Below are 27,559 nucleotides of genomic sequence, written 5' to 3'. Positions count from 1 at the left end.
CTGTGGCTAAGTATCACTTTTGTCTTTATTGACAGTTTTTTGCTTCAAAAAAAGCTATTTTCATAGCTGTGTGTTGTGTATGTGTACTGGTCTAATATTTGGTGTAAATTTTTTTATGGTATTATTGTCTTTTGTGGTGTTCTGCTAACTGTTTCCCCTACGGGCTAGGCCTGTTTCAGTTAGAGGACCTAGTCCACCCCTTCTTCTGTGTTGCTTGTTAGTAGAACCTATCCCTCAGGCTAGGACCTTTTAAGTTAGAGGACCTAGTTTTTTTCTTGTGTTCCTGTTGAGACCGATTAAGTTAGAGGTCTTTTGTACTTGTCGGTTTTGCTTAGTTCCCGCACTTTATTTATTAACGGTTGATCGTTATTAACTGTTGGTGTTTTCTCTCATTATGTCTAAGGATACGAAAGAGCATAAGCCCTCGGGCTTTAAGAAATGTACTAAATGTGGTTTTAAGATGTCTATCACTGATGGACACTCTGTTTGTGTTTATTGTTTGGGGGCTATTTACCTCCAGGAATCTTATACATTTTGCCATGCATTTAGCCCGTGTGTTCTTCAGGAGAGGAAGAACAAACTAATTTTGAAAGGACTTTTGAAACCCTCCTTCAAGGAGGATTTGGAAAGGGCTTCTAGCTTCAAGTCCACTCCCTCTAAGAGTAAAACCTCTAAGGCTAAAAAGCGTTCTCCGGCTCCGTCTGTATCCTCGGAGCCTCCGGAGAAAGTAGTGAAATTTACTGTGGCATCCTCGGCTCCACTGTCCTCAGAGCCGCAAGAAGTTAGTGTATTGACTGAATCTGCTTCGGCTCCAAGTCCCTCGGAGCTGATAGCGGAGGTGCTAGTTCGGAGCCGGACTCTCCTCCTCTTAGGTCTCCTTCGGAGAAGAGGTCTAGATCTCCTTCCTTATCTTCTATGTCTTCCAGGACTCTTTCAGATGTGGATGTAGATAGAGTGATGCAGAGACTGCTCCAATCACCGGTACTGGCAAAATTGTTTTCGATTCCAGCCCAGTCGGCTGCGGAGCCTGTCATCCAACCAGCGTCGATACTTCCTCCTCCGATCGAATCTCAGCTTTCGGAGCCGGAGTGGTCGGCGCCATCTGATGTCCCTAGGACGGCTCCGATGGCCCATCCTGGCTTATCGGCTCCGGCTTCAGCTCCAACCCTGTCAGCTCCATCCACGGTGTCCAGGACTCATGGTTCCTCAGTCGGATCCGAGGGGGAGGCCTCGGGTCGCTTTTCAGCTCCTAGCCTCCCTCTCGGTGCTTCGGCACAGGGAAGCCTGACCCCTGCTTCGGCTCTTGTCGCTTCTGCTCCGAGGTCTTCCATGGCTGGTCGATCTTCGGAGCTGGGGGGAACCAGCTTTCGAGGCCATGCGGAGCACACTGGCCAAGTCCTCAGCGACATCATTCGGCACTGACACTCTGTCACCTCCAGCTCCGGTGCAGGTCTCTGATCGCCCTCTGTCTTTTGACAGTGGAGACTCAAGGCCTCAGGATACCCCCATGAGTGGTCCCCATATTTCTGAGGACCCCTCAGTGTTTTTGCCTGAGGAGCCACCCAGAAAAAGAACGTGCATGAAAAAGCACATTGACTTCCAAGATGAGTCCCTCATGTCAGACACCGACCTCGAGGAATCGGAGGGGTCCCCCAAGTCATCCTCTGAGGATGTCTCTTTCTCTGACATCCTGGAAATTTTGAAGCAGAGGGGTGACTGGCCCTCTAAAGCTCCCTCCGAGTAGGAGTCTGTGTTCCTGAAGGCCTTTGGCTCAGCCCTCTGCCTCTTGGGTGTCTCCACCCTTCGAGCTTTTAGATCTGGTTTGTCGAAGGGTGTGGGAAACCCCTGACTCTCTGGAACCAGTCCCCAGAAGACCCAACAAATTCTTGTCCGCCCCCTCTGACAAAGAGTTTCTATCCAAGGGAGTTCCTGTAGATGCCATGGTGGTGGCAGCAGCCACCAAGAAGGAACTGGCTGAGACTTTGTCTACCATCCATCCTCCTAACAAGGAGTCTAGGACCATGGACCGGTACGGGAAGCGTATGTTTTCTTCAGCGGCCTTTACTCTGCGGTCACTGAATTACTTACCTCATTTTGCACGGCTCCAAAGAGATCTCCTGAAAGAGCTTGAAGATACTCTACAGGGTAACGTTTCTGATGCGGGGGCTCAGAAGGTCAGTGCTCAGATGTCTACCTTCAATTCTATTGCTAACTCCTCCATGAGGCTGATCTCTTACGCAGCCGAAGGAGTGGGTAGGGCAGCAAGTTCAGGAGTTGCTCTTAGGAGACACTCCTGGATGCGCCTCTGTAATTTCGCGGAGGCCTTCGTCTACGTTCACCAACGTACGAACGTTGGATGGTTCCTCCTTATTCGGAACCAAGGAGAAGGACACTCTCACTAGGTGCGAGCAAGAAGGGAAAACTCTGTCTGCTGTGGGAGTCCGTTTTTCCCTACCCTCTAGGCTTTATCCCAAGACCCAGAGGAGTGGGAAGATGTGGTTCAGAAAATCGCAGAGGTTTTTTTCATGACGCACAAGGTGAGTCCCCCTCCAGAGGCAGGGGAGGGGGTGGTAATTTTAGTAGATGCCGCCCTAGGGGCAGAGGAGGCCCACGTAACCAGGGAGACTGTGATTCCTTTCGTGGTTCTCACTACTAGCGCTCCTGATGGGAGGGAGGCCTGACTGTGCATTTCCAGAGCCAGTCGGGGGTCGCATTTCACTATACCCAGAGGCCTGGCAAAGTATCACTCAGGACCAATGGGTATTGAAAATAGTTTCCAGAGGATATCGCATTCCCTTTTCTTCAGTTCCTCCTCTGATCAAAAAAATCCCAGATGTTCCACCCAATCAAAGGGATTCCGCAGCTTCAGAGGTTTTAAAGCTGCTAGAAAAAGGAGCCATCCAGCCTGTCCCCTCAGACCAGATTGGATTAGGGACTTACTCCAGATTCTTTCTTGTGCCGAAAAGGACAGGGGACCTGAGACCCATTTTGGATCTCAGCAGATTGAACACCCATGTGAAGAAGTCCAAGTTCCGAATGGTCACATTGCAATCTATTCTCCCATTGTTGGAAAAAGAAGTGTGGATGTGCTCCATCGACCTCAAGGATGCTTACTACCATGTAAAGATGGACAGGGCATCCAGAAGTCATCTACGTTTCCAGCTGGGAGCCAGTCATTTTCAATTTCGCGCCCTGCCCTTTGGTTTCACCACAGCCCCCAGGGTGTTCACCAAATGCATGTCAGTGGTAATAGCTCACTTGAGACGTCAGGGATTCCAAGTGTTTCCGTACCTGGACGACTGGCTCCTTTCTGCCACCACCAGGCATTTACTCCTACAAACCAGAGACGCCACGATCAAACTGTGTCAGCAATTAGGCATCACTCTAAATTAGGAAAAGTCTGCCTTGTTGCCCTCACAGCGTGTCACCTTTATAGGCGCTAAGTTAGACACCGTGCTCATGAGGGCGTTTTTACCACTAGAAAGGATTCAAAGTTTTATACAGCAGGTGTATGCGTTACTCCCTTTGAGAAGAGTGAAGGCAAGATTGATCCTCAAATTGTTGGGGACGATGGCTGCTACAATTATGCTGGTTCCTTTGGCGAGGCTACACATGAGGCTCCTTCAATGGCTACTCTTCGCCCAGTGGTCTCTGCAACATCTTCCTCTTTCTCATCTCATAATAATCACAGATGGGTGCTAGCAGGATCTGCACTGGTGGCTTCACACCAGCAACCTCGATGCGCAATGTGGGAAAACCCTTCATTTTTCGTCCCCACCAGATGCCACAGTGACCACAGACGCCTCCCAGATAGGGTGGGGGGCATTGTCTAGGCAGGACAGTCCAAGGCACGTGGCAGGAACACAAGATGCATCTGCATATCAATGTCCTGGAGGTGCGAGCAGTGCTACTAGGATTGCAAGCACTTCAGAGCTTTCTTCCTCTCGGGACAATTGCAATCCACACAGACAATATGTCAGTGGTATGGTATCTAAACAAACGGGGAGGAACCAAGTCGTACCCCCTTTGCAGAGAGGCCATGCGAGTGTGGCAGTGGCTTCCCAACGTTTTCTTGTAGCAACGCACATTCCGGGGAAGTCCAATGTGATTGCCCACAGGTTGAGCAGAGCTATTATGATGCCTCACGAGTGGTCCCTGAACAATCAGGTTGCGGAGCAGATTTTCCACAGGTGGGGTCATCCTTGCTGCGACCTGTTTGCCAGCCCCCTCAATAGCAAATGCAGCAGCTACTTCACCCTTATCCCCCCTCAGGGGGAGTCACCCAGGGATGCTCTAGTTCACGATTGACCCTCCGGTCTACTGTATGCCTTCCCTCCTGTTCCTCTGCTGACAAAGGTTATTCTGAAAGCACAATCTTTGGGAAGCAAAATGATTCTGATTGCTGCACACTGGCCTCATCAAATTTGGTTCCCCTTTCTCCATCCTTACCTAGTGGATGACCCCTGGATTCTGGACCCTCAACCAGATTTGCTGACTCATATGTCAGGGCAGCTCCATCCCTCTCTTCAGACCCTGTGGTTGACAGCCTGGCTCCTCCACTTCCATCATTAGTCAGGCTTCATCATTTTTCACTGGAAGTGGTTCATATTCTGTCTTCCTCCCATAAGCCTTCCACCAGAAAAATCTATTCCAGCAAATGGAAGAGATTTTCCGTTTGGGTGCATGCAAGACAAATTTATCCTTATACAGCTCCAATTTCGTCAGTCCTGGAGTTCCTCTGCGTGCTTTTCAACCAAGGATCAGCGGCCGCAACTATTAAGGTCCAGTTGGCGGTTATTTCCACTTTTCACGTCGCTGATGAGCCTAGTCTCATAGCACATAGACTTTGTAAGGCATTCCTGAAGGGCACTATGCTGCTTCGTCCTCCAGTTTTTGAACCAGTTATGCCTCGGGACTTAAATTTTGTTCTGCAATGTTTCACTTCACCCCCTTCTAAGCCTGCAGCCACTTGTGATTTAAGGGTTTCTCTCAGACCAAACCCTTCCTTTCTACCGAAAGTGGCTTCAGTTAGTAATCTAAACCAATCCATTGAACTACCTGTATTCTTTCCAGAGTTCTCGAACAAGGCAGAATTTAGATTTCATCAGCTGGATGTGCACAGACAATTATGATTCTATTTACATAGAACGAAGGATCTCAGAAAATTGGATCAGTTGTTTGTCTCATTTTCAGAAAAGAGGATTGGGTCTCCTGTTTCCAAAGTCTCCTTGTCTAGATGGATTTCCAGTTGTATTTCATTCGTTTATGCTTCAGGTGGCAGGGATTTACCATTTCGAGTGAAGGCTCATTCTACCTGATCTGTGTCTACATCTACAGCCTTTCAGGCCAAGTTGTCTATGGATGATATTTGTGCTGCGGCTACATGGGCATCTCCTCACACCTTTGTTACTCACTACAAGTTAGATTTGGTGTCCAGAGGCAGGTCTTCCTTTGGTTCCACAGTGCTCAGGAGTATTTTCCACTGAGCCTTCCAGGATTCAGGTGCTGGGGACACTGTCCCACGGATAAGAATGTAGGCGAGATTAGACTACATAACATCAAGAAGTTATGTACTCACCGTAACGTTCGATGTATGTAGTCTATCTCGCCTCACATTCTTACTTACCCCCCTCCTGGAGGACCTAGGGGTTAGGTATGGTTTCAAATTCCTTTCTGGTTAGTATGTTCTTCCTTCTCTATATGTTGCTGTATGTGGAGGAGTGAATGATTAGCTCGCAGCAAACAAGATCTGGACAAAGGGAGCAGTGCAGCATGGGATACCGTCTTAGCCCAGCCAATTGAAAGACTTCGAGCTAGAGTATGGCTGAGTTGGAGCCGAGGTTCGGCTCCGAACCCACGGGTAAGAATGAGAGGCGAGATGGACTATATACATCGAACGTTATGGTGAGTACATAACTTCTTATTTGGTACATCAACAAGCAGGGGGGAACCCACTCTTACCCACTCTGCAGGCTAGCTGTGGCCCTGTGGAACACTGCCTTGGACATGCAGGTCCATCTGCAAGCTCAATTCCTGCCAGGCAAACAAAACTCACTGGCAGGCAATTTAAGCAGAAATCTCCTAGACCCACACGAGTGGCAACTAGAGCCCGGCACCTTCAACCTTCTGATTCAGAAATGGGGGATCCCAGAGGTGGATCTCTTTCCCTCCCTCTGCAATCACCAGCTCAGCAGATTTTGCACAAGGACACCACAGCAAGGCCTGGAAAGTGGATGCTCTATCCTTCCAGTGGATAAATTTCTCTATCTATGCCTTTCCCCCTCTGCCCCTCCTCTCAAGAGTATTGCGCAAGATAAGACAGGACAGACTAAGGACAATTCTGCTTGCCCCGGACTGGCCACGCCAACACTGGTACCCACTCCTGCGAAGCCGGTCACCGGTGCCACCCTGGCACCTACACCAGAGCCCAACCCTGCTGTCTCAGTTGTGTACACTTACCATAAATGTAGATGTTCAAGTGTATTCACTGTTGCAGTCCTGGTTACCCTCCCTCCAGCCCCCTGACTCTGCTATGCTTTCTACCTATCCTCCTTTTGGTCATATTTTATGGCTATGGTATTTACTTTTTACTGGAGGTGTTCCACACCATATAATTGCTTCCTATTTTGGGGGCTCCTGACATCTGCGGCAAGAAAAACTGATGTAATGATGTTGGCTGCATGTTTTATACCCCTGACGACCTGACGTCATGGAAGAGGCGACAGCATCCGACACAGAAATCCCAAGACTCTGGTATTCAGGCCCGACTGAGGGCTACTTGCAGGCAGATAGCCCAAGTGAATACACTCGAACATCTACATTTATGGTAAGTGTACACAACTGTGCTTTTTCTCTTTCTCTCTCAACTCTCTATGCCTTTTATTACCCCCCCCCCTTTTCAGGGATATTGGTATTTACTTTTTACTGCTGGTGTTTTCCCCCACCATAACTTAGCTCCCTGTTGTGGGGCTCCTGACATTTGGGGCAAGAAAAACTGATGTAATGGTGTCACCTGCTGTTTTTATACCCCTGATGACCTGACGTCATTCCTGGAGTGACAGCATCCGATGCAGAAATACTGTCTCTCTGGTATTCAGGCCGACTGAGAGCTACCTGCAGGCAAATAAACCCAGGTGTGATGATAGCAACATTGAATACACTCGAACATCTACATTTATGGTAAGTGTACACAACTGTACTTTCTGCTATATTAAGAAATTAAAATGAAAAATATTATATAATTAGCATATTTTAATATTGAAAGGTTTAATTTTGTAACTGTTGTTTGTAAAACAGCATTTTTAATAATACTTTTGGTTGGGTGTCCATTAATGTAGTGTTAAATATAAAGAAAGTGCTGTGGTAATGATTATCCTATATAAACAAAATACGTAGCATTGGAGTTTGAATAGTGGTACTTTACCTAACTTCCCTATTTGTTTAGTATGCATGGCATTAAAAATGTGAATGTGACCCAAATCTATTTCCTTTGTTATGAATATGTTGCGTTATTCTAGCAATGTACAAGTGTTTTACGTAACAGATTATTATGCTGTTTTAGTTTGAACAGTGATAATGAGAGGTTTGGTAATGGAAAGAAGGCATTGAGGGATTGTCATTCCAGCAGTGATTTTATATCTGTTGATAAAATTAAGCGGTGTTTAACTTGGGGCAACAGGTTGTCTAATAAAAAGTGAAAGTGAAATTAATGTTGTTTAAATGTGGTACCAGTGATGCAGTGATAAGTCATAACAAAAGTAATTGAAGATGAAAGTAGCATGAAAATGGTACATTTTACAATAAAATATGATAAAGAAGGCAAACAGTTGTATTGATATAATTTTGTAGTAAATGCGTCTAGACAGAAATGGGTGAAGTAACTGCTATGAAGGCATACCAGGAATGAACACTTACTGGAAAATGGTCACCTAAATAAGGGAATACGTTGTATACTGTAAATGTTGAAGTCTGTACACATTTATATTTGTGAAGCAGTAAGTATATCATTTGCACTAAATTTGCTTTGGTTGTCATAGTCAGAAAAGAAATACAACATAAAAATCAAATTTCATGTTAATGGTCTTTCAATATTTGGAGTGTCATTATAGATATTATATTATTATTATTAGATACATTACGAATTATTAATTGTTGTTTGTCTTTCGGCTTTTCCCAGTTAGGGGTCGCCACAGCGGAACTCTGGTCCGCTAATGATTGGCAGTAGATTTTCATGAACGCCAAGGTGCCAGCTCGACGTTCAACCTTCAACGAAGGGGAGGACATGCAAACTCCACACAGAAAGCACTCCTCGCACTCTTGCCGAGAATCGAACTGGAGAACCTCTTGCTGTGAGGCAACAACGCTACCGCTGCACCACCGCGGATTATATTAATATATTATTATATATATTATTATTATTATTGTTATATGTATTATATTTGAGAACTGGTTATATTGTTATACTGGTGGGTTGAGTTTTGGTGACACAATGTGGGAAGAAAGTAGTTTTACTGGTTAGTAAAAATACTACTGCTGATAGCATGATAACACCTGAAAGGCTTAAATTCCATAAAGTGCTGCTGTCTGGGCACCAGCATCAGAGGAATCTAGGGCTTCACTCCACTGTACCAAAAAGATAATGCCAGGTTTGATGATTTTTTTTTTTTTTTTTTGTCCAAAGCAGTGAATTGCAATGTGCTGTAGATGAAGTTCTCTCTCTCTCAGCATTTATGCATGATTGTTATGCTGAACAGGGAAATAAATTATTGAAAGAACATGGTGATCATCTTGGAAGTGAAAGTGGAGTTCCTTCAGCAGACAGGGTTGGATATGGAGGACAGAATCAAAAGTAACAGTCTTACGATAGTGGGCAGAAGGAAGTCTAGTGGATGAGACTGTGCTCTATTTATACAACAGCATTTGGCCAAACAGAGGGGGATGCCCAGAAGCACAGTGCTACTAGAACAGGCATACAGAATGTTCATGGCAACATCTACGACTATAAAACAGCCATGGCACATTTTGGTGTGTTTAGAAACATATGCATTAAAACAGATATTAAACCTGCAGTGGCATCCCCATAGAGTGCATGCTCAGGGACCTTTTTTTAATAGAGCATGATTAGCCAGCACCATGGTGGTACAGCGGTAGTGTTGTTGCCTCACAGCAAGAGGTTCTCCCATTCAATTCTCGGCTGGAGCGCCTTCGGTGTGGAGTCTGCATGTCCTCCCTGCGGTTGAGTGGCGTTCGAAAGACATGCATGAATGGGCGTGCCTTCGTTGAAGGTTGGGTGTCGGGCTGGCACCTCGGCACCGTAAAAATCGACTGCCAATCATTAGCGGCATTGAGTTCTGCTGTGGCGACCCCTAACCGGAAAAAGCCATAAGAAAAACAACAACATGATTAGCCAGCACCCGCAAGCAAGAGAAGAACATAGCTTGCTGAAGTAACAAGAGAATATGCTACAGGCTTCTGTATCTGGTATATTTCAAGCTTCTCTTTTTGGGACAATGAGCAGAATGGTCGACTTTGGGAAAACACAGGACCAGCCTTTGGTCAACTGGTGCCCTAGGCAAAAGGTCTCCACATTGCCCCCCCCCCAACACCACCCTGTGCCCCCGTCCTGGTCTACCTACACCAGCCAGACTACTGGAAAAGCGGCCCTGCTAGAGTGGTGCCCTAGGTGGCCATTTAATTGGCCTATGCCTAAGGCCGGCTGTGGCTACCAGAGAACAAGGGAGCAGTCAGAGAGGACAAAAGAAACTGCTCAGAAGCTGTACTACTCAGGTTACTTTCATTACTTATATACAGGCAAAGTCTGACATTACATAAAAAAGTAGTAGTAATAATAGTGGTCAAGAAGCAGCAACAGAAACAGTGATTCATAGCTAACTGAAACATATTTTTGTGCATGATAGCCTTCCTGTTTGTTTAAATGTAAGGCAGGAATTATTTTCTGAGAACAGCATGTTAGTAATGTTTTGTCTTATTTTGGAGTTGTGAAAATTCCATTTCTGTTTTGTTAGAGCTTTACATTTAGTTAAAGATGGGGAGGTATTGGTAAGTCCCTTTATTTAGTGGAGTCGTGTGATCTGGGTCAGCTAATTAAAAATATCTGTTTCTTGAACTTAATGTTAATTCTCAGTTAAATTTGGGATATTCATTTTAGAGGGCTGAAATTTTAGAAGATCAGGAGCAAGAGATCGGTTATACCCAGTTTAATAGCTTAACAATCTTTAAACAATATTAGGCTTTAAACTGAGTGATCCCTATTGGCAGAATCATCTTTTTACATTCCTGCTTTGGCTTAGTTCTTGGAATACTTTGTGCTACTTTATGAATGTAATACTCTGTGTGGTTATTGTTATTCTCTTTAAGGATCTGCATCCAAAATCCCAGTCTCTCCTTATTTCTTCAGCTTCTCCCCTGTTTATTCATCTTCAACATCATCATCATCACTTTTCCCTTAGAATTGTAGGTTTCTTGCTTCTGCTATGTATAGGAGCCTTAACTGTGTAGCTCTGAAATACCCCATTCAAATCAGCTATTCCAAAGCCACCTTCTTCTATTGAAAGGATCAGCTTGTACCACTTGACTGTTTCCCTCTTCCCCTCCCAGGTAGAATCCTTCGATTCTTTATCAGTTGCTATCCACAACTTCTCCTCTGGTTGATAAAAATATGACTGACCCATGTATAAAACTAAAGGGACTAAAAACTTTTTTCACTGTTTGTATCATGCTATCCATATCCATAAAACAGAGCTTCCAGTTTTTCAGTTTTTGTATTTCTTTTGTCTCTTCCCACATATCCTAAGCTGCCATAACAGAATCCTTTTTAACCCATACTCCTAAGTACTTCATATATCATGTCCCCATAAGCATGGGGATTGCTGAACCAATTCTTGTGTGGGTATATAGTTTGCAGCTATGTTTTATCTTTGTTAATTTTGTATGCTGAAAAGATTTGAAACTGTCTCAGAATGTTCCACAGTGCTAAGATGACCTTTTCTGGTTTTATTAAATACAAAATAATATCATCTGTAAATAAAGCCAACAAATGATATCCTTGAGTCATTATTTTCTTTGCCAGTGGTTCTAAGTGTAACACAAATAAGAAAGGGAAAGAGGACTGCCTAGTTCCTCTGCTCAAATGGAACTTTTGCCCCAGATCCCTCATATATCCTCCTTATTAACCTTATTATTGTGTCAAGGAATGCAAATACCGCCATTGCCCTACTTTTAAAACCCCAGCTTACTGTGTCAAATGCTTTATGTGTGTATTTTCTTGCATTCTGCCCCCCCCCCCCCCGAGCATCATTGTTCTATTAATGTAGTCAGATATTTGCTTTCCTATATCAAAACCACATTGATCCATATCTGTTGGTTCTGCCATCACCTTTGCAACTCTTAGCCATTATAGATGTAAATACATTATAAACAGGGTTTAAAATTGAAAAGGACCTGTATGACTTTTAGATCATATGAGTTTTTTCCCCATCTTTAGATATTACAACCACCACAGCTTTCTTCCAGGATGTTGGTGCTTCTCTTTTTAAAATGTTTGTCACTTTCTTCCCTACTAGCTTCCAAACATCCACAGGAATTATTCCTGGGGACTTTCCTGTAGACTGTGGTTATACATCACCATTTTTATCTCATCTTCTCCTATCCTAGCTGTTAATAATTGAGCCTCATGTGCCTCGGCATATTTAATTCTTCCATAAACATTTCTGTACTTCTCTTGATTTCCCCAGTGCTCTGCTTTATACAGATCTTTATAAAGTTTCGGAGATATTTCTATTTTTTTTTTTCTTTTAACAAGAAACATCTTTATTAAATTACTTACGATGTAAGCAGTCATACATTTATATAAATGAAAACAAACCATATTGACGCAATCTTAGTTGCAAACGTTTTATATCACAAACCATACTGATATAATTCTAGTTGCAAACATTATACATCACTCATAATCTACCCAGACAGTCAGACATTACATAGCTCAAGCAAATCCTGCTTTCTTTTAAATCTCATTCATCCCCAATATGTATTGTTTTTTGGCAGCCACCATAATTAGACTCGGTAAGGCCTTACTATGTCTAGGCAATTCCGATTCTATGTCATAGGTCAGAAGAATATTTTCCGTAGTTATGCTAACTTGCTCATCAAGTATCACTAACAGAGTAGTCTGCAGGGAGCTTTTAAAGTCTGCCAACTCATTACATCCCAGACAATTTGTTCCCAGTTACCTCTTTCTTCCCCATCACACTTCCAACACTTGCTGTCTACCTTAGGAAAAATTCTATGGAGTCTATTTGGGGTATAAACATATCTGTGTAAACATTTCCAAGCCAAAATCCTAAATCATATAGATTTCTGCATATTTGGAAGACATACGTATATCCCCCATTGTGTCTTTGTCAATTGCGTATCCATTCTCTCTTCCCAGTCTTTTCCAACCTCCTCTGATTGATTCTTATAGTTATCTTGCAGTATTTTAAATGTTCTACTAATTATTCTTTTTTAACAGCAGCTGCTGTTCTAGTTTCTACTAAAAACTCTACCAGTGCTGGTCTTTTATTTAGGACCCCTCTATTTTTTTCTCTTTGCCTGTCCTCTGATATCTGTCCTTGATAGGGAAGGCAGTCTCTAACCTGAAGTCCAAATAAATTCTTGGCATATTCTCATTCTGTCACCTTTCCCTCTCTAGTTATTTGCTGCCAATACCTTAATACCTTGGTTCCTTTTCTGCAGTAAATTCCAGCCACCGTGCCTGTTGTCTTTATCCCTAATTGCAGTCATCCTTGTCAGCAGAATCTCCTTTCTCCTTTCCTTTGTTGGCTTAGATCTTAGAATGCTTGTTGCAACTTTATGAATATAATATTCTGTATGATGATTGCTATTCTTCTTAAAGGTCTGCATCCAAAATCCCACTCTCCTTGTTTCTTGAGCCCCCCCCCCCCCATTTTTCTGTACAGGATCTGTGGTTATTTCCTTGTTGTAGGCTCCCTAAGCTTGGCAACAGCCTATTCTACTTTCTGTTGCCTGAGCTGCTGTTATAAAAACTTTTGTGCTCTGGAGTCTTTCTAAACTCGTGTATATTATCCAGGTAGTCCCTTATTTTCTCTCTAGCACTCTGCATTTACAGCTCTGTGTGTTCTCTGAGCTTTTCCCTATTCAGTTTGCATCTCCCCATGCAGTTCTTTGACCTTTGTCAGTTCTTGTAAATAATTCTTGTTACTTCTTAACCATATCGCTTTTTCTTTTAGTCCTGTCCTGTTTTTAAACTTCACTTTCATTTTATCCCACTCCCTAGCTATATTTTCTGAAGAAATTTCTATCTTCTCTAATAACGCCTGAAAAATGTCCACTACCCATTCCTTTAATTCCTCTCTGTTTAACAGACAGGTGAGGAAGTACTGGTGTCTCATTTTTATTTCATTACCCCACATTTTTTTAGCTATTATTGGGCATGATCTGAAATAGTTATTGGATGCCTATCCAGTTTTTCAATTAAATGCACATGTCCATGTGAAGTATAATTTCTGTCTAGTCCCTGTGAAATATCATTTCTGTCTAGTCAAGCTGAGTTTTTGCACCTTGGGGAATAATATGTAAATTCTGCCCTAGCTGATACTGCTGAATTCACATCTTCCATACCAAATATTTTTATAAATTTCTTCAAAAATCTACTTTGTATTATATTCCATCCATACATCTGCACTGTTGCAAATCAAATTCCAGTCCCCACCTATAAGTAATATTATCTGCTGACAGCTGATTATTTCTCCCAGACTTTTCTTAGTCTGTTTTAGCAGTTTTAGGTAGAATATAAATACATGTCATGTTATTTTCATCCCTTGTCAGTAGCTACCACATACAGTACTACTACAAATCTACCACTATTTTTATATGTTGTATCACTAATGGCGCTCTTCTAGCAATTAATATAAGTTCTCCTTTTCCTTTACCCCAGATATTCAGCTGAATAATCCACTGAACAGCCATCCTGAAATCCTTTCTTTATCAAATTCACATGCTCAGTTCTTTTCAGATGTCTGCTATGGCATAGCTATTTCCACTCTGCATTTTTAATATAGTTCACTACTGTTTTGTATATAGCTGTAAGACCATTCACATTCAAAGATGACGTGGAAAGTGTTGCCATTATAAGAAGTTATTATTCCCACCTATTATGATGTTTAACAGCTTTTTTAAATGTCTCGTTGCAGCTTTTGTGTTGCATGCATACACTAATGTTTGGCAGGTTGATTTTTTATATAGTTGTTTCATGTCATACCCATTTGAGCCTATGTCAAATCTTACAAAACTTTGTTTTAATGAAAGCCTCAAAAAAAAAAAAAAAAAAAACAGACCCTGAACACCCCCAGAACTTATTAACTTAATACAAACACACAAAGCTGTGTACAACTTCAAATAATGAAGTTTAACCCTCTTAATAGGAACTGTTGTCCCAGATTGACCATTACATGCACAGACTTTAATTCACCAATAATGAAGGTACTCTCTGGAAGTTTACAGATGTGATAACTTCTTTAGTGGCATGATTGCAGTATATATGGGTGTAGACTAAAACGTGAAAAGAACAGACAGACATTACATGTGGACTTAGATCCACAATTAAGGAGACTAAAAGTAGTAGACCTAACACACGGTGGCAAGCTAAACAGTAGCACATACCTACCTTATGTTCCAGTACACATCATACATCAACCAGGCTGGTTAGAGTGTTTATGTAATGATAGAACATTAGAACCTTCTTAGATTACTGTATACTAATGTGATAATTTTGGATCATGCTCCAGTAAATAACTGGAAGTATTAACTGTATTTACTTTATGATAAGATACATATTTGATGTTTCCTACTTATACAGGAAAAAATTCCTTTGGTACCTGATGTAAAGAAAAGTTAAGAGTGAGAGAGAGAGAAGGTGAGGGTGAGGATTTAATGGTAACTTAGGGTAAGTTTAAAAAATAGTATTAGTGGAATCAATTAAGCCACACACAAAGGAGCTGTGAGAGAGACCAAATCTAAAAGAGAGAGGGACGCACTTTAACTTTGTAATACAGTATGTCGCAGTTTAACCAGAACTGTATTTAAGAGCTGCAGGGAGGGAAAGTTGATGAGGTGCTTGACAGGAAGTGGGAATTTTTAAAAGAATGGGGAAAGGGGCATTTTTTTTCAAAGTTTTCCTGGCTGTCATAGAAGATGGGCTGCCCCTCTCCAGCAGTAGAGAGGTTAGTATATTGTAGTGGGGCATAATATGAGCTCTCAGAAAGAGATAACTAAGGTATTTAGTCAGTGTTATTCAACTCTGTGTACAGCCAGATTAAACTGGGGGAGAGGAACTAGGTAAGATGCAGGATTGCTTGTTTGCTGGATCTTCCCAAATTGTCAGTGATTCTGGCAGTGGGACTGATGACACCTTTTGGCCATGAGCATATTATACACATCTGTATTTTAATGTGTGCTTTTTTAACTGCAATTAAAGTCGGATTGACAGCATGATAACTATGCAATACAAGGCATTCAGGTCCTGATGTATCAAGGAAAGTGAGATGCATTACTTCATGCTGACATCGATCAAAGATTATTCTCTTGCATGGAATGGAATGAACATTCTGTTTAACTTATACAGCGTGATTTCACATGTCTGGTTTTGGAAGGAGCACATGACAGGAACTCTAGGAATACTCCTTATGATAAGGGGTAACACCACCATTTGCCAGTAATGTAGCAGTGTCATAGTAGGTTGTCTTTAGTTGTATACTTATAAAAATGTTTGTATTATCTGCTTTTTGAGTGAATCAGTATTTAACCTGCTAGCCTGCTGCCTGTGTGAACATATTACCTATTTGAGTGTAAGTAAAGTTGCTGTTTTTACTCAAGAATCTTCTGACAATACTGATTTAATTAGACAATAGCACTGATAACCCACAACGTGCTTATTAAAAAAAAGTAGGTGTTGGGACACCCTGGGCTCTGATGGATCATGACAGGATTTCTGGAGACAGGCAAAAGAGGGAATACCACTCCTCATGAAACTACTTAATTAAATTTTTTGAACTGGAAAGACCCCAGAGTCCTAGAAGCAGGCGGTAACTGTAGTGATACCTACAGATCCATTTCTGTATCTTGATTACAAGATGTTAATTTTTCTCACTGTGAAATGTTTAACCAAATATGTACCTTAATCAAATGAACAGGATCAGTGTGGGTTTATGAGAGGACAACATGCATTCAACAGTGTTCTGAAAAACAGCAGAAAATGCACAAGAGACAGTGGTACATCCAGCACTGGTAGAGTTTTTAGTAGAATCTAGTGCAGAAACTTCTGTTAAAAAGGGATACTTAGTAGAGCATATAAAATATTGCATGATAACTATAAGAATCAATCAGAGAAGGTTAGAAAGGATTGAGAAGCAAAACTGGATAAGCAATTAACAAAGAAACCGTTAGGGAGGATATATGCTGAGCTCCCAAATATGCAGCAAAGTCTAGAAGATTTAGGATCTTTTCTTGGAAGTGTTTACATAGGTGTTTTTATATGTCAAGTAGACTCCAAAAATATTTTCCTGAGATGGATAGCAAATGTTGTAGGTGTGATGGGGGAAGCAAGAGGTAATTGGGAACATATTATTATGGGAGTGTAATGAGTAGGCACATCCTAAGTTTCCTGCAGACTACTCTGCCAGAAATACTGGGTGAGCAAATTAATATAATTTAAAGAAATTTTTTTTTGGGCTATGATACATAATCAGAATTGCTTAGACATGGCAAGGCCTTGCTGAGTCTAATTATGGTGGCTGCCAAAAAAGTAATTTCTAAAAAATGGAAATCAGAATCTAAACCTACTGTACTAGAAATAGCGAGTATAGTAACGGTGATAAAACAATTGGAAATGGAATCTTTAGAGAAGGGAAGGAGTAAATTACATAGAAAAAAATGGGAATTGTGGGAACAGTACATGCAGAATAACATTCGGGTGGAGGAATGAGGTCTAAAAGGTAGCAGTATTTGAATGAGCCATGTAATGTTTGACTGATAATGACTGGCTAGATCATAAGTGATGTATAATGTCTGCAACTAAAATATGTAGATATGGTTTATTTTCATTTGTATAGATGGATGGTTACATATTTCATAAGTGATAAATTAAGATTTTTTTTTTAACGATACAGTGGCAAATGTTATCTTTCTGAGTTCAGATACCAAAAATATGTTCAGTAGACTAGAATGACCTTATCTTAAGCATGGGTTTACAAAATTTGGGAATTCCAGAGAAATTTGTACATCTGCTCTTTGAGATGCATGTCTGTCCTCAGGGAATAACATCAAGTATGACCCCCTACTATCACTAGGGAACAGGGAATATGTCCTTAATGCTCTCTCTAAGCTCAAGAACACTGCAACAACTGGCCCAGACAATATCCCATGATGCCTTCTAAATTGCATAAAACATAACCTGTCAGGCTCTCTGAAATTGCTATTTAACTGTAGCCTCCAAACAAGCTTCATGCCTAATGAATGGAGAACACCAGATGCTCAAGGGTGTGCCATCTGCAGACACACAAGTCTCACTAGTCTCATATGCAAAGCCCTGGAAGGAATTATCATAGAAATGAACAGTAATGACATGGGAAAACTCCTGACACTGGACCCAACCCCCCAGTTTGGTTTCATCGAGGGTAGGGCATGTGTACTTAACCTGGTAAACTTCTTTGAGAAGTTCATCAAAGCAATGGATGAGAACAAAATGGTTCAGAGTGCCTACCCTGACCTGGCCAAGGTATTTGACACAATACTCCACTCAGCCATTGTTGACAAACTCAGAAGGTTGGGTATAAACCCTTATGTCACCTGATGGTAGCCAGCTGGCTCACAGACAGGACCCATGAAGTTAGAATTAGGGAGTCCACCTCTACAAAGAGGCCAGTTACAATTGGAGTTCCTCAGGGATTAGTCGTGGGACCACTTTTTGTGGCCTTTACTTCTCTGAAATCAAGGCCAGTGTCAGTGGTCTCTGGCTGACAAAATTTGCAAATGATTGCAAATTAGGAGCAGTCATAGAATGTCCCATCAGCACAAATGTTCTCCAGAAAGGGCTGACACAGACTGGGTTGTGACACAGACAAAGAAATGTTAGAGCCATGGACTAAAACTAAATGCCAAGAAATGCATAACAGTGTCCTTCGGGAAGTCATCCACTCCTGGTAATTATACTGACAACACACCCCTGTGAGTTGTCCCAGTAATCCGGGACTTGGGGACACGCACAGACTGTAATCTAGTCTTTGACCATCACTTGTTTGCAAAAGCAAGTTAATCATTGTGTGTTGCGCAACTTATAAGCAGTTAAAGCATCTAGCTCCAAGGAGGTCATTGTTCCATTGTATCCAGCGTTGATCTGTTGTTGAGTACACTGCCCCCTTTGGTATGTACCTAACCAGGTACATCTAAGAATTGGAACATCCACAAAGATTCCTCAGTAAAAAAAATGCTGGGCATAAATAACATGTCCTATGTGGACCACCTCAGGGCTCTATCCCTGTATTCTGCTCCTACAGGCTGATGAGGGAGAATCTTTGCTGACATACAAGGCATTGTCAGATCTCACCTGAGGGACCTCTTGCATATCCACAAAACAAACAGCACAGAATTACCTGTTCTAAAGACATAAATCTTGCCTGTGTTATAAATAGGACCTGCTGGAGAGAGAGGTATGTATCCTAGAGACTATCCTCTTCTTTGGAACAGGCTGCTACTCTGTGTGAAGCAGAGTTCCTCCCTAACCCAATCCAAGTTCATCTTGGACAGTTGGATGGGAAACCGGAAATTCATCCCTGGTTTGGCACCTGTCTCTCTAATGCACACAGGTAGCCTGTAAATTGTTTATCTCCCAGGCCCTGATTGTAAATGTTTCACCTCCCATTCCCTTGCTTACACTTATCAAGGGTACCAGAACTTGTCAGAGATTTGGGATGCATGGCTAGGCTTAAAAAAGCCATTGTGGTCATTAGCCCTAGTACATACCTATGAATCTTTCAGTGTAAAAAGATGAGGCTTAAGACACACATTGGTTTATCATGGTACTTTCTGTTGGTCAGGGGAATAACAGGGAAGCATGTGTTAAAAACTTTTTACTGTCAAATGACTGAAAATCAAAAAACTGAATCCCAAAAAGACTTAAAATTCAAAATATTGAATACATTTTTAATGCAAGGGGCAAGCCCCCCTGCTCCCGTCATGTGGGGGGCTGTGCCCCCCACACCCCCTGGTAATATATATACCAACTCCAAAATCGCATAGCAGTGGAGAAGGGGCAAATTCCATCATTCAGTATTTTGAATTTTCAGTCTTTTTGGGATTCAGTCTTTTGATTTTCAGTCATTTGATAGTAAACCAAGAAACTCTCCTGTTAATGCCTGTAAAATTAAAGGAACTGAGATAAAAGTCTCCCTGTGTGCAGATGATGCACTTTTTGTGTAGACCAGATCAGGATATAAATATACTGTTTTGCAAAGATTCAGAAATTCAGTAGAATCTCAGAATGCAAGATTATTAAGGACAGTGATCTTGATAAGTTATATTTCATCCTGTATTTGTTAGTCTAGTACAGTAAGTACTTAAATACCTGGTTTGGTCTCTCCTTGATGGCAACATTCAATAAAACTTATGAAGAGATCTTGAAATGTATCAAATCAGATGTGATGAGATGGAAAATGATAATGCCAGAGTTAGATCAGTGAGTTCAGGCACTGTTTTTTGTGGTCATCATATAGCTATGCATTTTCCAGTCCTTCTCAGCAGAAATAACCATACATTTTTGAAGGATAAAAAGTACTGACATTTGTTCTAATAGACTGCTTAAAAGATGGAGTTAAACCTAGGATAAAAGTAGTGTGGTAGTAGAAAGTTAAAATTGAGATAGAAGGGAAAACAACAGAATAAGAGATATCTTCAATATTTGGGAGTTGTGATTGAGGAGAAATTAAATCTGAGTAAGGAAGCCAAAGCTAGAATTGGAAGAGCCAACTGATACAAAGTGTCAGGGGTAGTGTGTCATAAAAGAATGTCAAAGAAGTTGAAAAGTAAGGTGTATAAAGTGGTGTCATGACCAGTGCTTCTGTATGGCACAGAAACCTTGTTCCCCATTGGCCCTTTTTTTCAATTATAAAGGAATTCCCAGTACTATTCTAGCATGTCCAAAGGTCAGTTATCAATCTCCTCTCCGGTCCAGCAGGTGAATCTGGGAATCTTGAGGCAATGTTACAACTGCCTCATGTACACAGACAACCCTCTCCTCCTCCCAACAAATTCCAACACATGTGAGAGATGCAACCATATAGCCAAACTGGAGGCTAAGCTCTCTCAACTCAGTACTGGCGTAACCAGTCAGGAGGAGAAGGAAACCATACTCACTACAATTCCAGTCTCACATAGACCTACCACAACAACAAACCAAACACATAAACACACAAAAACATACTCGGAGGCTCTAAATAAAAATCTGCCTAAGCAGCAGAGACCTCCAAAGCAGACACCCAAGCAACCGCTACCCCAAAACAAAACACGTGCAACACATAACTCACAAAGCCAGTGTGCCGAACAGTCACAGACCTTAAGGCTAAATAACACACCTGATACACTTGTAATAGGTGACTCTATCGTCAGGCACACTGACGTCCCGCTCACCAGGCTGAACAAGGAGAAGGTCACGGTGAGCTGCCTGTCTGGCGCTAGGATCCGCCACATAACACAAGCACTCAGGTCACTCCAAGGCAAGTACAAATATGACTCAGTCATTGTCCATGCTGGTGTGAATGACCTGAGACGTACCTCCCTGGACTACATGAAAAGAGACATAGAGGAGCTCTCTGAGCATGTAGCCCAGGCCGGTATGACCCTGACCTTGAGTAGCATCTTACCCTCACCAAGAATGATGCCACAATATGAAGACAAGATGATCAATTTCAACAATTGGATTAAGTGTTGGTGTCATTCAAAGGGGATCCAATGCCTGTCAGCCTGGGATGACATGCTCGACAAGCCACGATGCTTCGCTAGGGACGGCTTGCACCTGTCACCCTGGGCTTTCGGATATTGGCAAAGGCTCTTGCTACCCCCATAGTGCCTTTTTTAGGCAAGGCTCAAAAGACAAACCCACCTCCATAGGTATCACAAGGGATAAGAAACTAAGAGTAATGCTACTCAACGCCAGAAGTCTAAACCTCAAGATGCACGCACTCGAAACTCTCCTTAGCATGGAGAACATCGATATCTGTGCAGTAACAGAAACCTGGTTCAAGGCTCCAGAGAGCACCCCAGCACTACCAGGTTATACCTCATACCATGCTTTTCAGCCCCAAAACTTGGACTGAACCACAAAAGGAGGGGGAGTATCAATATTCGTCAAAGATACCCACACCTCCAGGTTGGTGGCACAGCACGAAGCATCAGAGACTATCCATGTGCAACTAACTGTGGGTAAAACTGCCTTCCAGTTTATAGCCTGCTACAGACCACCCTCCCAAACACAGGAACCCCACTTGGCCTTCCTGAGAATACTGGAAAATATGAAGGTCTCTCCAAACACCATTATATTGGGCGACTTCAACTACCCAAACATAGACTGGGAGCATTACTCTAGCTCCAACACCCTAGCCCAAAGGTTCCTAGAATTTATAAACTCAAATGCTATGGAACAACTTGTTACCACTCCCACAAGAGGGGAAAACGTACTGGACCTGATCATCACCATCATGGGGACACTATGCTCCAGACCAGAAGTGTATCCCTCACTGGTAAGATCAGACCATAAACTAATCTCACTGGATATTCACATCCCGACCCCACCCCCTGCCCAGAAAACCACAGTGAAAAACTTCTCTAAAGCAAATTTCACATGCCTCAAAACCGAGGCGAAATCCTTCAAAGCCCCGGGCCTGTGGAAAATCGCCCAGACCGCAGAATCCTTTATAAACGCATTCTATGAACACCTTCAGGAATGCATGGATCATGCAATCCCAAATAAAACCAAGACCCAATCCTCCAAAGGCAGACGTCCTGTCTGGTGGACCCCAGCCATAAACAAACTATACAATAGAAGGAGGAAGCTACTACATGATAGAGCAAAATCCCAAAAAGGGAAGGCATCTCTGATCAGTATTAGCAAAAAACTATGGGCACTCATAAAATCGTCTAAGGCCAGCTTCGAGAGAAAAATTGCACAGGACACTAAATATAATCACAAGGCTTTCTTTAGTTATGTTAGGAACCTGGGTGGGAATTCCCAGATATGCTCAGAATTAGTCCAAAATGACAAAAAATACACTGAGCCAACAGACATTGTCAACATCCTAGCTGACAGGTTCAGTGCAAACTTCTCCCCCCTCTCCCCACCAAAAGGGCAAATATCTATCCCAACAGAGTGCTGCCCCCCTGACATCTCAGATGCTCAGGTAAGAGGCGCCCTCTCCAAAGCAAAAAACACAGCATCAATGGGACCAGATGGTGTCCCGGGCTGCGTCCTACATGAACTCCAAGAAGAGCTAAACCCAAACATAAAACTACTGTTCAATCTTAGCCTTACTACAGGATATGTACCCAAAGAGTGGCGTGCAGCAACAGTGGTCCCTCTCCACAAAGGTGGTGCCTCAACGGATCCTGGAAACTATTGCCCCATAAGCCTGACTAGCTTGGTCTGCAAAGCTATGGAAAGGATCATCATGGACCTCATAAATAAAGATATTGGGGACCTACAGACACTGGATCCTACCCAGTTTGGCTTTGTTAAGGGCAGATCCTGCCTCTTAAACCTGGTCGATTTCTTTGAAACAGTCACCAAGGCCATTGACGAGGGGAAGGTGGTCCACACAGCCTACCTGGACCTCGCAAAAGCCTTCGATACAATACCCCACTCGGGCATTATAGATAAGCTCACCAGCTTAAATATAAACCCCTATGTCACTAGATGGGTTGCAAACTGGCTCAAGGACAGAACCCACATGGTTAGAATTGCTGGAGCCATGTCAGACTCCAAACCAGTTACAAGTGGCGTCCCACAAGGCTCAGTCCTGGGACCTTTCTTGTTTGGTATATATTTCTCGTCGGTACAGGCCAACACGGAAGGACTGTGGCTGACCAAGTTCGCAGATGACTGCAAACTGGGCGCCATAATCAACTCTCCAGCCGACACAAGCATCCTCCAAAAGGGCTTCATAGAAACAGACAACTGGTGCCAGAGCCATGGCCTCAAGCTAAACGCCAAAAAGTGTATAGTCATCCCCTTTGGCAAAAACAAAGTGCCCACAAATTACCACATAGGTGGTAATCCATTAAGTACAGAAGAAGTCATTAGGGACCTGGGGACCCAAGTTGATAGCAATCTCTCATTTGACAACCACGTGGCCAAAGTGGTTAGAAAAACATTTTATATAGCCCACCTAATCATGAAGGGATTCACATCTAGATCAGGGAGGTCATCGCCTCTTTACTCATCCCTCATCAGGCCCATAATTGAGTACAATGCCCCTTTTGGGATGTACCTTACCAGACACCTGCAGCAACTGGAAAGACCCCAAAAGTACCTCACCAAGAGGATCAAAGGGCTCAAACAGATGCCATATGCTGCCCGGTTAAAGAAACTCCAGCTCTACTCAGTGGCATACCGCCTGCTCAGAGGCGATCTGTGCCTGACGTATAAAGCCATGTCCAACCCAGAATTAATGGACATGCTGCACCTCAGAAAATCCAAATCCCATCGAGCTACGCGCTCGAGGGACTTGAACTTCAGCACTGAAATAAATAGGACATGCTGGAGGGACAGATTCATAACCCAGAGGCTCCCTTCACTCTGGAATAAAATCCCAGTCCAGGTTAGGCAGAGTCCCACATTGACTCTCTTCAAGAGGAATCTTGATGAGTGGATGGGAGATCGTAGGTTTTCCCCGGCTATCACTTCTGTGTCACTGTTAGACAGAGGCACAGTATACTAACCTCAAAAAAAGGCATAGCAAAATTAATTTAAAATGCGTGGCGAAAGCCAAACACACTCTGGCTAGGCTTATAAATGCCCTAGGGCAGATAGCCTAGTATGAACCTATGAACCTATGAACCTAAGTGAAGGCAGAGTGGATGAGGAGGCTTGAGATGATAGAGATGAAGTGCCTGAAACAGTTTTGTAGGATGTTCACTGTGTAGCAAATTAAGAACTTTGGGCATTACAGCCAAGACAGAATAGCCCCACTTGCAGAGCAAAAGATGGTTTTGGTAAAGCAGATTTCTGAGAGAATGGAGAAGGCAGTAGGCTATATGGACATCCAGGCAAGATATAAATGGACTTTGAGTGAAAACCTCAGACAGGAAGGCACAGAAATTGAAGGTAGGAAAGAAACTGGGAATCAAAAGAAGTGATAGTCAATTCAGCACTGACCACTTATTGGTCACTTAATATTGGCAGAGGAGTACCCACCCAAACTATGTCATGCATGTGTTCAGTTTAAGATGCCTTGTGTAATACAAGCATCAAAATATGCAGCAAATGGATATTGTTGACTTTCCCACCTCTGTTGTATCACCAGAATGGTTACAAAAGTGTAATTGTGTTTATTTTTTTCTTGAAAAGCAGATTTAAACCCTTGCATGTTGAGAAAGAGCCAAGTCCCCAACTCGACAACAGTGATGAAGAAAAGCAGAATACCGGCATGGAAAATACTTTAATACTTGTTGGTTATACTAAAGAAGGTACTAGAATGGAGAATGGTCTTGAAAAACTGGAGTAAATGAAGGTGTAGTCCAGTGTACTGGGAGCAGCTCAGATGAAAGGGAACATAGAAGGATTGAAAGGCCATGAAAAGAGAGTTCACCTTGAGAAAAGACCGTTTGTAATAGCAGAAAACCTAAATATATTAAGTCTTGAGATTTCAAGCTGCCTTAAAATTGAAAGACTGGGAGTAGGGAACAGTGACCTCAGAAACTTGTGCCAGTCCATTGTTTCTTATTAGGTTAGGCACACAGTTAAAAGAAACTTAAAATATGTACCTGGTGATGTCTACGTAAGATGCACGCCATTGAGAATGCAACATAGTTGTTTATCCTCAAGCGGTAGACTACTGTTGAAGATGTAATGATGACCAGAGAGGCACATGGTTGTGTATATTTAGTGTTGCTGAGTTAAAGGAGAACATTCAGATTATTTATATTTTTTTCAACCAGTTGAGATGACTTGATTGCCTTTTTTAATTATGTATAGATGGCATATATGATCTGTAGAGAATGAAACCTATATTTTGGTACCGCTAATGATAATGTCTAAAGAAAGCATTTTACAGATATTGGAAAGGATCATTTTGTAGATATGCATAGCGAATGAGATAACAAATACAGGAAGAGAAAGGCAAAAATGAAAAAGTGTAAAAGAGCTATTTATGGAAATGTTTATCCAGAGATTTTAATACATGGGAACAGTTCCAGTAATCGGAAGTGTTTTTGATTGGGTGGTAGAGATAGAGTAATGTATGCCAGGCCAGAGTTGAATACCAGTAAAAGGAAGGTTAGAAGCTGTATTGGACATGTGTAATGAAGGAAATTACCTCTCAATTTTTGGATAATCTATTGGAAAGGTACTTGTTTAGCTCCTGAAAAAAATAGTGAGTTTTGGTTTGATTGTTGACATTGTTCTATTTTTTGTTCTGCTGTTGGTTACTGGTATTCAAATGTTCTAAGTATTTTTTTACTATAAAACGTTTTATGCTCAAGTTTTTGTGATGAAGATGTATACCACTTGTACCAATGGTGCTTTAGTTGACCAGACAATAAACCATGTTTGATGTTAACAGAAGTAGCAGTAAGCATTCTTTTCCTCTCTTGGTTGGCCTGATGAGAGGACAAAAGGATGTGATGATGCATTTGTTGAAGCAAGGATGTAATTCAGACTGCGGGAGTACATAAATATCTGGGAATGTGAAGATGATTGATAATGTAACTGTAAGTAGAAAGTGGAAGGTGTGAAACAATGTCCATAACATTTGTATTGTTTATGCTTTTTTTGGCTAAACAAAGATGGCTGAGAAGTGACAAAAAGAAATGACAGGAGCCCCCCACATATCACCTGCTAGTTAGGCCAGTGAGTGGGTGAGTTGATCTGTTGAAAGCTGGGGTGTATAGTAAGTAATTATAAAAAATTAGTGAAATATCGTAGACCTTTAAGACTTGGATGTTTAGTGCAGTGCACTGTGGACTGAGAAGTAATGCAGTTAAGGTTGTTTATATATGTTTTGTAGCGTAGTGTGAATAAGATAAAGTGCAGCAGTAAGGGTATGAGAAGAGAGGAGCAGTCTGGGAAGGCTAGGTGGAGTTTTCAGCATTAGGTTGTTACGACAGTTTAACAGACACGGTTGCATGTTTGTTGAGTGAAGGTTTAGTGAGAAAGGCTGAGGAGACCACATTTATGAGTAAAGTGGCACAGTGATCAGAATTAAAATAAAATTTGAGTAAAGATTGCATAGGATGATGTGTTATGGTAGAAAGGAAGATGGGCAAATAAGGAAACCTTTTGGATAGAAATTGTGATTAATGGGAATTAAGTGAAATGGCTTTGTATCGAGCTTTCACTCCAGACAAATTGTGTTATATTAAAGAACAATTATATGGTGACCTAATGATTTGCTTTCCTAAATATGGAAAAAGTAAAGATAAATGCCCAGGATGCATTAAAAACAGTAAAGGGCTATCATCATAGTGTCAAAAATGACGCTGTTAGATTTTAAGCTTATGGTGGTCTCTGTTTGAGAGTAAAGATAACTGTGTGTATTTAACCACAGCAAGTTTGGAGGGAAGCATCTTCAGTTTCCCAGCCTCATTTCTACCAAGCTGATTACCTTCCAGCAAACACAGCTTATTTTATAGATTATACTGGCACCTCTATTTGCAGCAGAGACAATTTACTGACCTGTTTCAATTAAAAGAAAATGTGCATTTTTATTTCTCAGTTTGTCATTCCTTCTCTGTCTTGTGAGTTTGAGCTGGCCATCAATACTCAACAAAGGCCATGGAGTGTGTACAGACAGAGAGCTGTGTGACATGAGATAATTCCAGAGTTTCTCTGTGGAGGTAGAAATTTGACTGACCTACCAGGCAGAGTACACTGTGCTTTTTGCAGCCTGTCATGTCTAGATGACTCGCATGATACACTAGTGAGTTGCCATGTACCATCGTCGGAGTAAACTCATTTAAAGAGAGTCTAGAAATTTTGGCACACTTTTACTGTTACTAAAAAGTAATATTTTTCTTTATAGGTCGGGTGACTAACATACCAGCAGGGATGGTGACAGATCAGTTTGGAATGATTGGGTTATTAACGTTTATCCGGGCGGCAGAAACAGATCCTGGAATGGTACATCTTGCATTAGGAAGTGACTTGACAACACTAGGCCTCAATCTCAACTCTCCAGAGTAAGTTAATTTACTTTAGTGTAGTAACTCCATTCTTCCTGTGTTTTTCTGCTGCTTCTGTTGGTGGTTTGTGTATGTTTAG

At 42.0% G+C, this 27,559-nt stretch overlaps 1 protein-coding gene across 2 annotated transcripts in view; it reads left to right on the top strand.

The window, feature by feature from the left end:
- The window catches only part of CNOT2 (CCR4-NOT transcription complex subunit 2), a 2,080,381-nt gene that overhangs the window by 1,622,259 nt on the left and 430,563 nt on the right, over positions 1–27,559 (top strand). For both annotated transcript variants that reach the window (XM_044087993.1, XM_044087992.1), the window contains one exon: positions 27,321–27,477. In XM_044087993.1, the coding sequence (XP_043943928.1) occupies positions 27,321–27,477 (157 nt within the window). The remainder of the gene's footprint in view (positions 1–27,320; positions 27,478–27,559) is intronic.

Source organism: Protopterus annectens, chromosome 11.part0 (genome assembly GCF_019279795.1).
Source record: "Protopterus annectens isolate FY-2018-M chromosome 11.part0, PAN1.0, whole genome shotgun sequence".
Lineage (NCBI taxonomy): Eukaryota > Metazoa > Chordata > Ceratodontiformes > Protopteridae > Protopterus > Protopterus annectens.
Note: the sequence above shows the minus strand (reverse complement) of the source record. Positions and strands in the feature narration are given on the sequence as shown.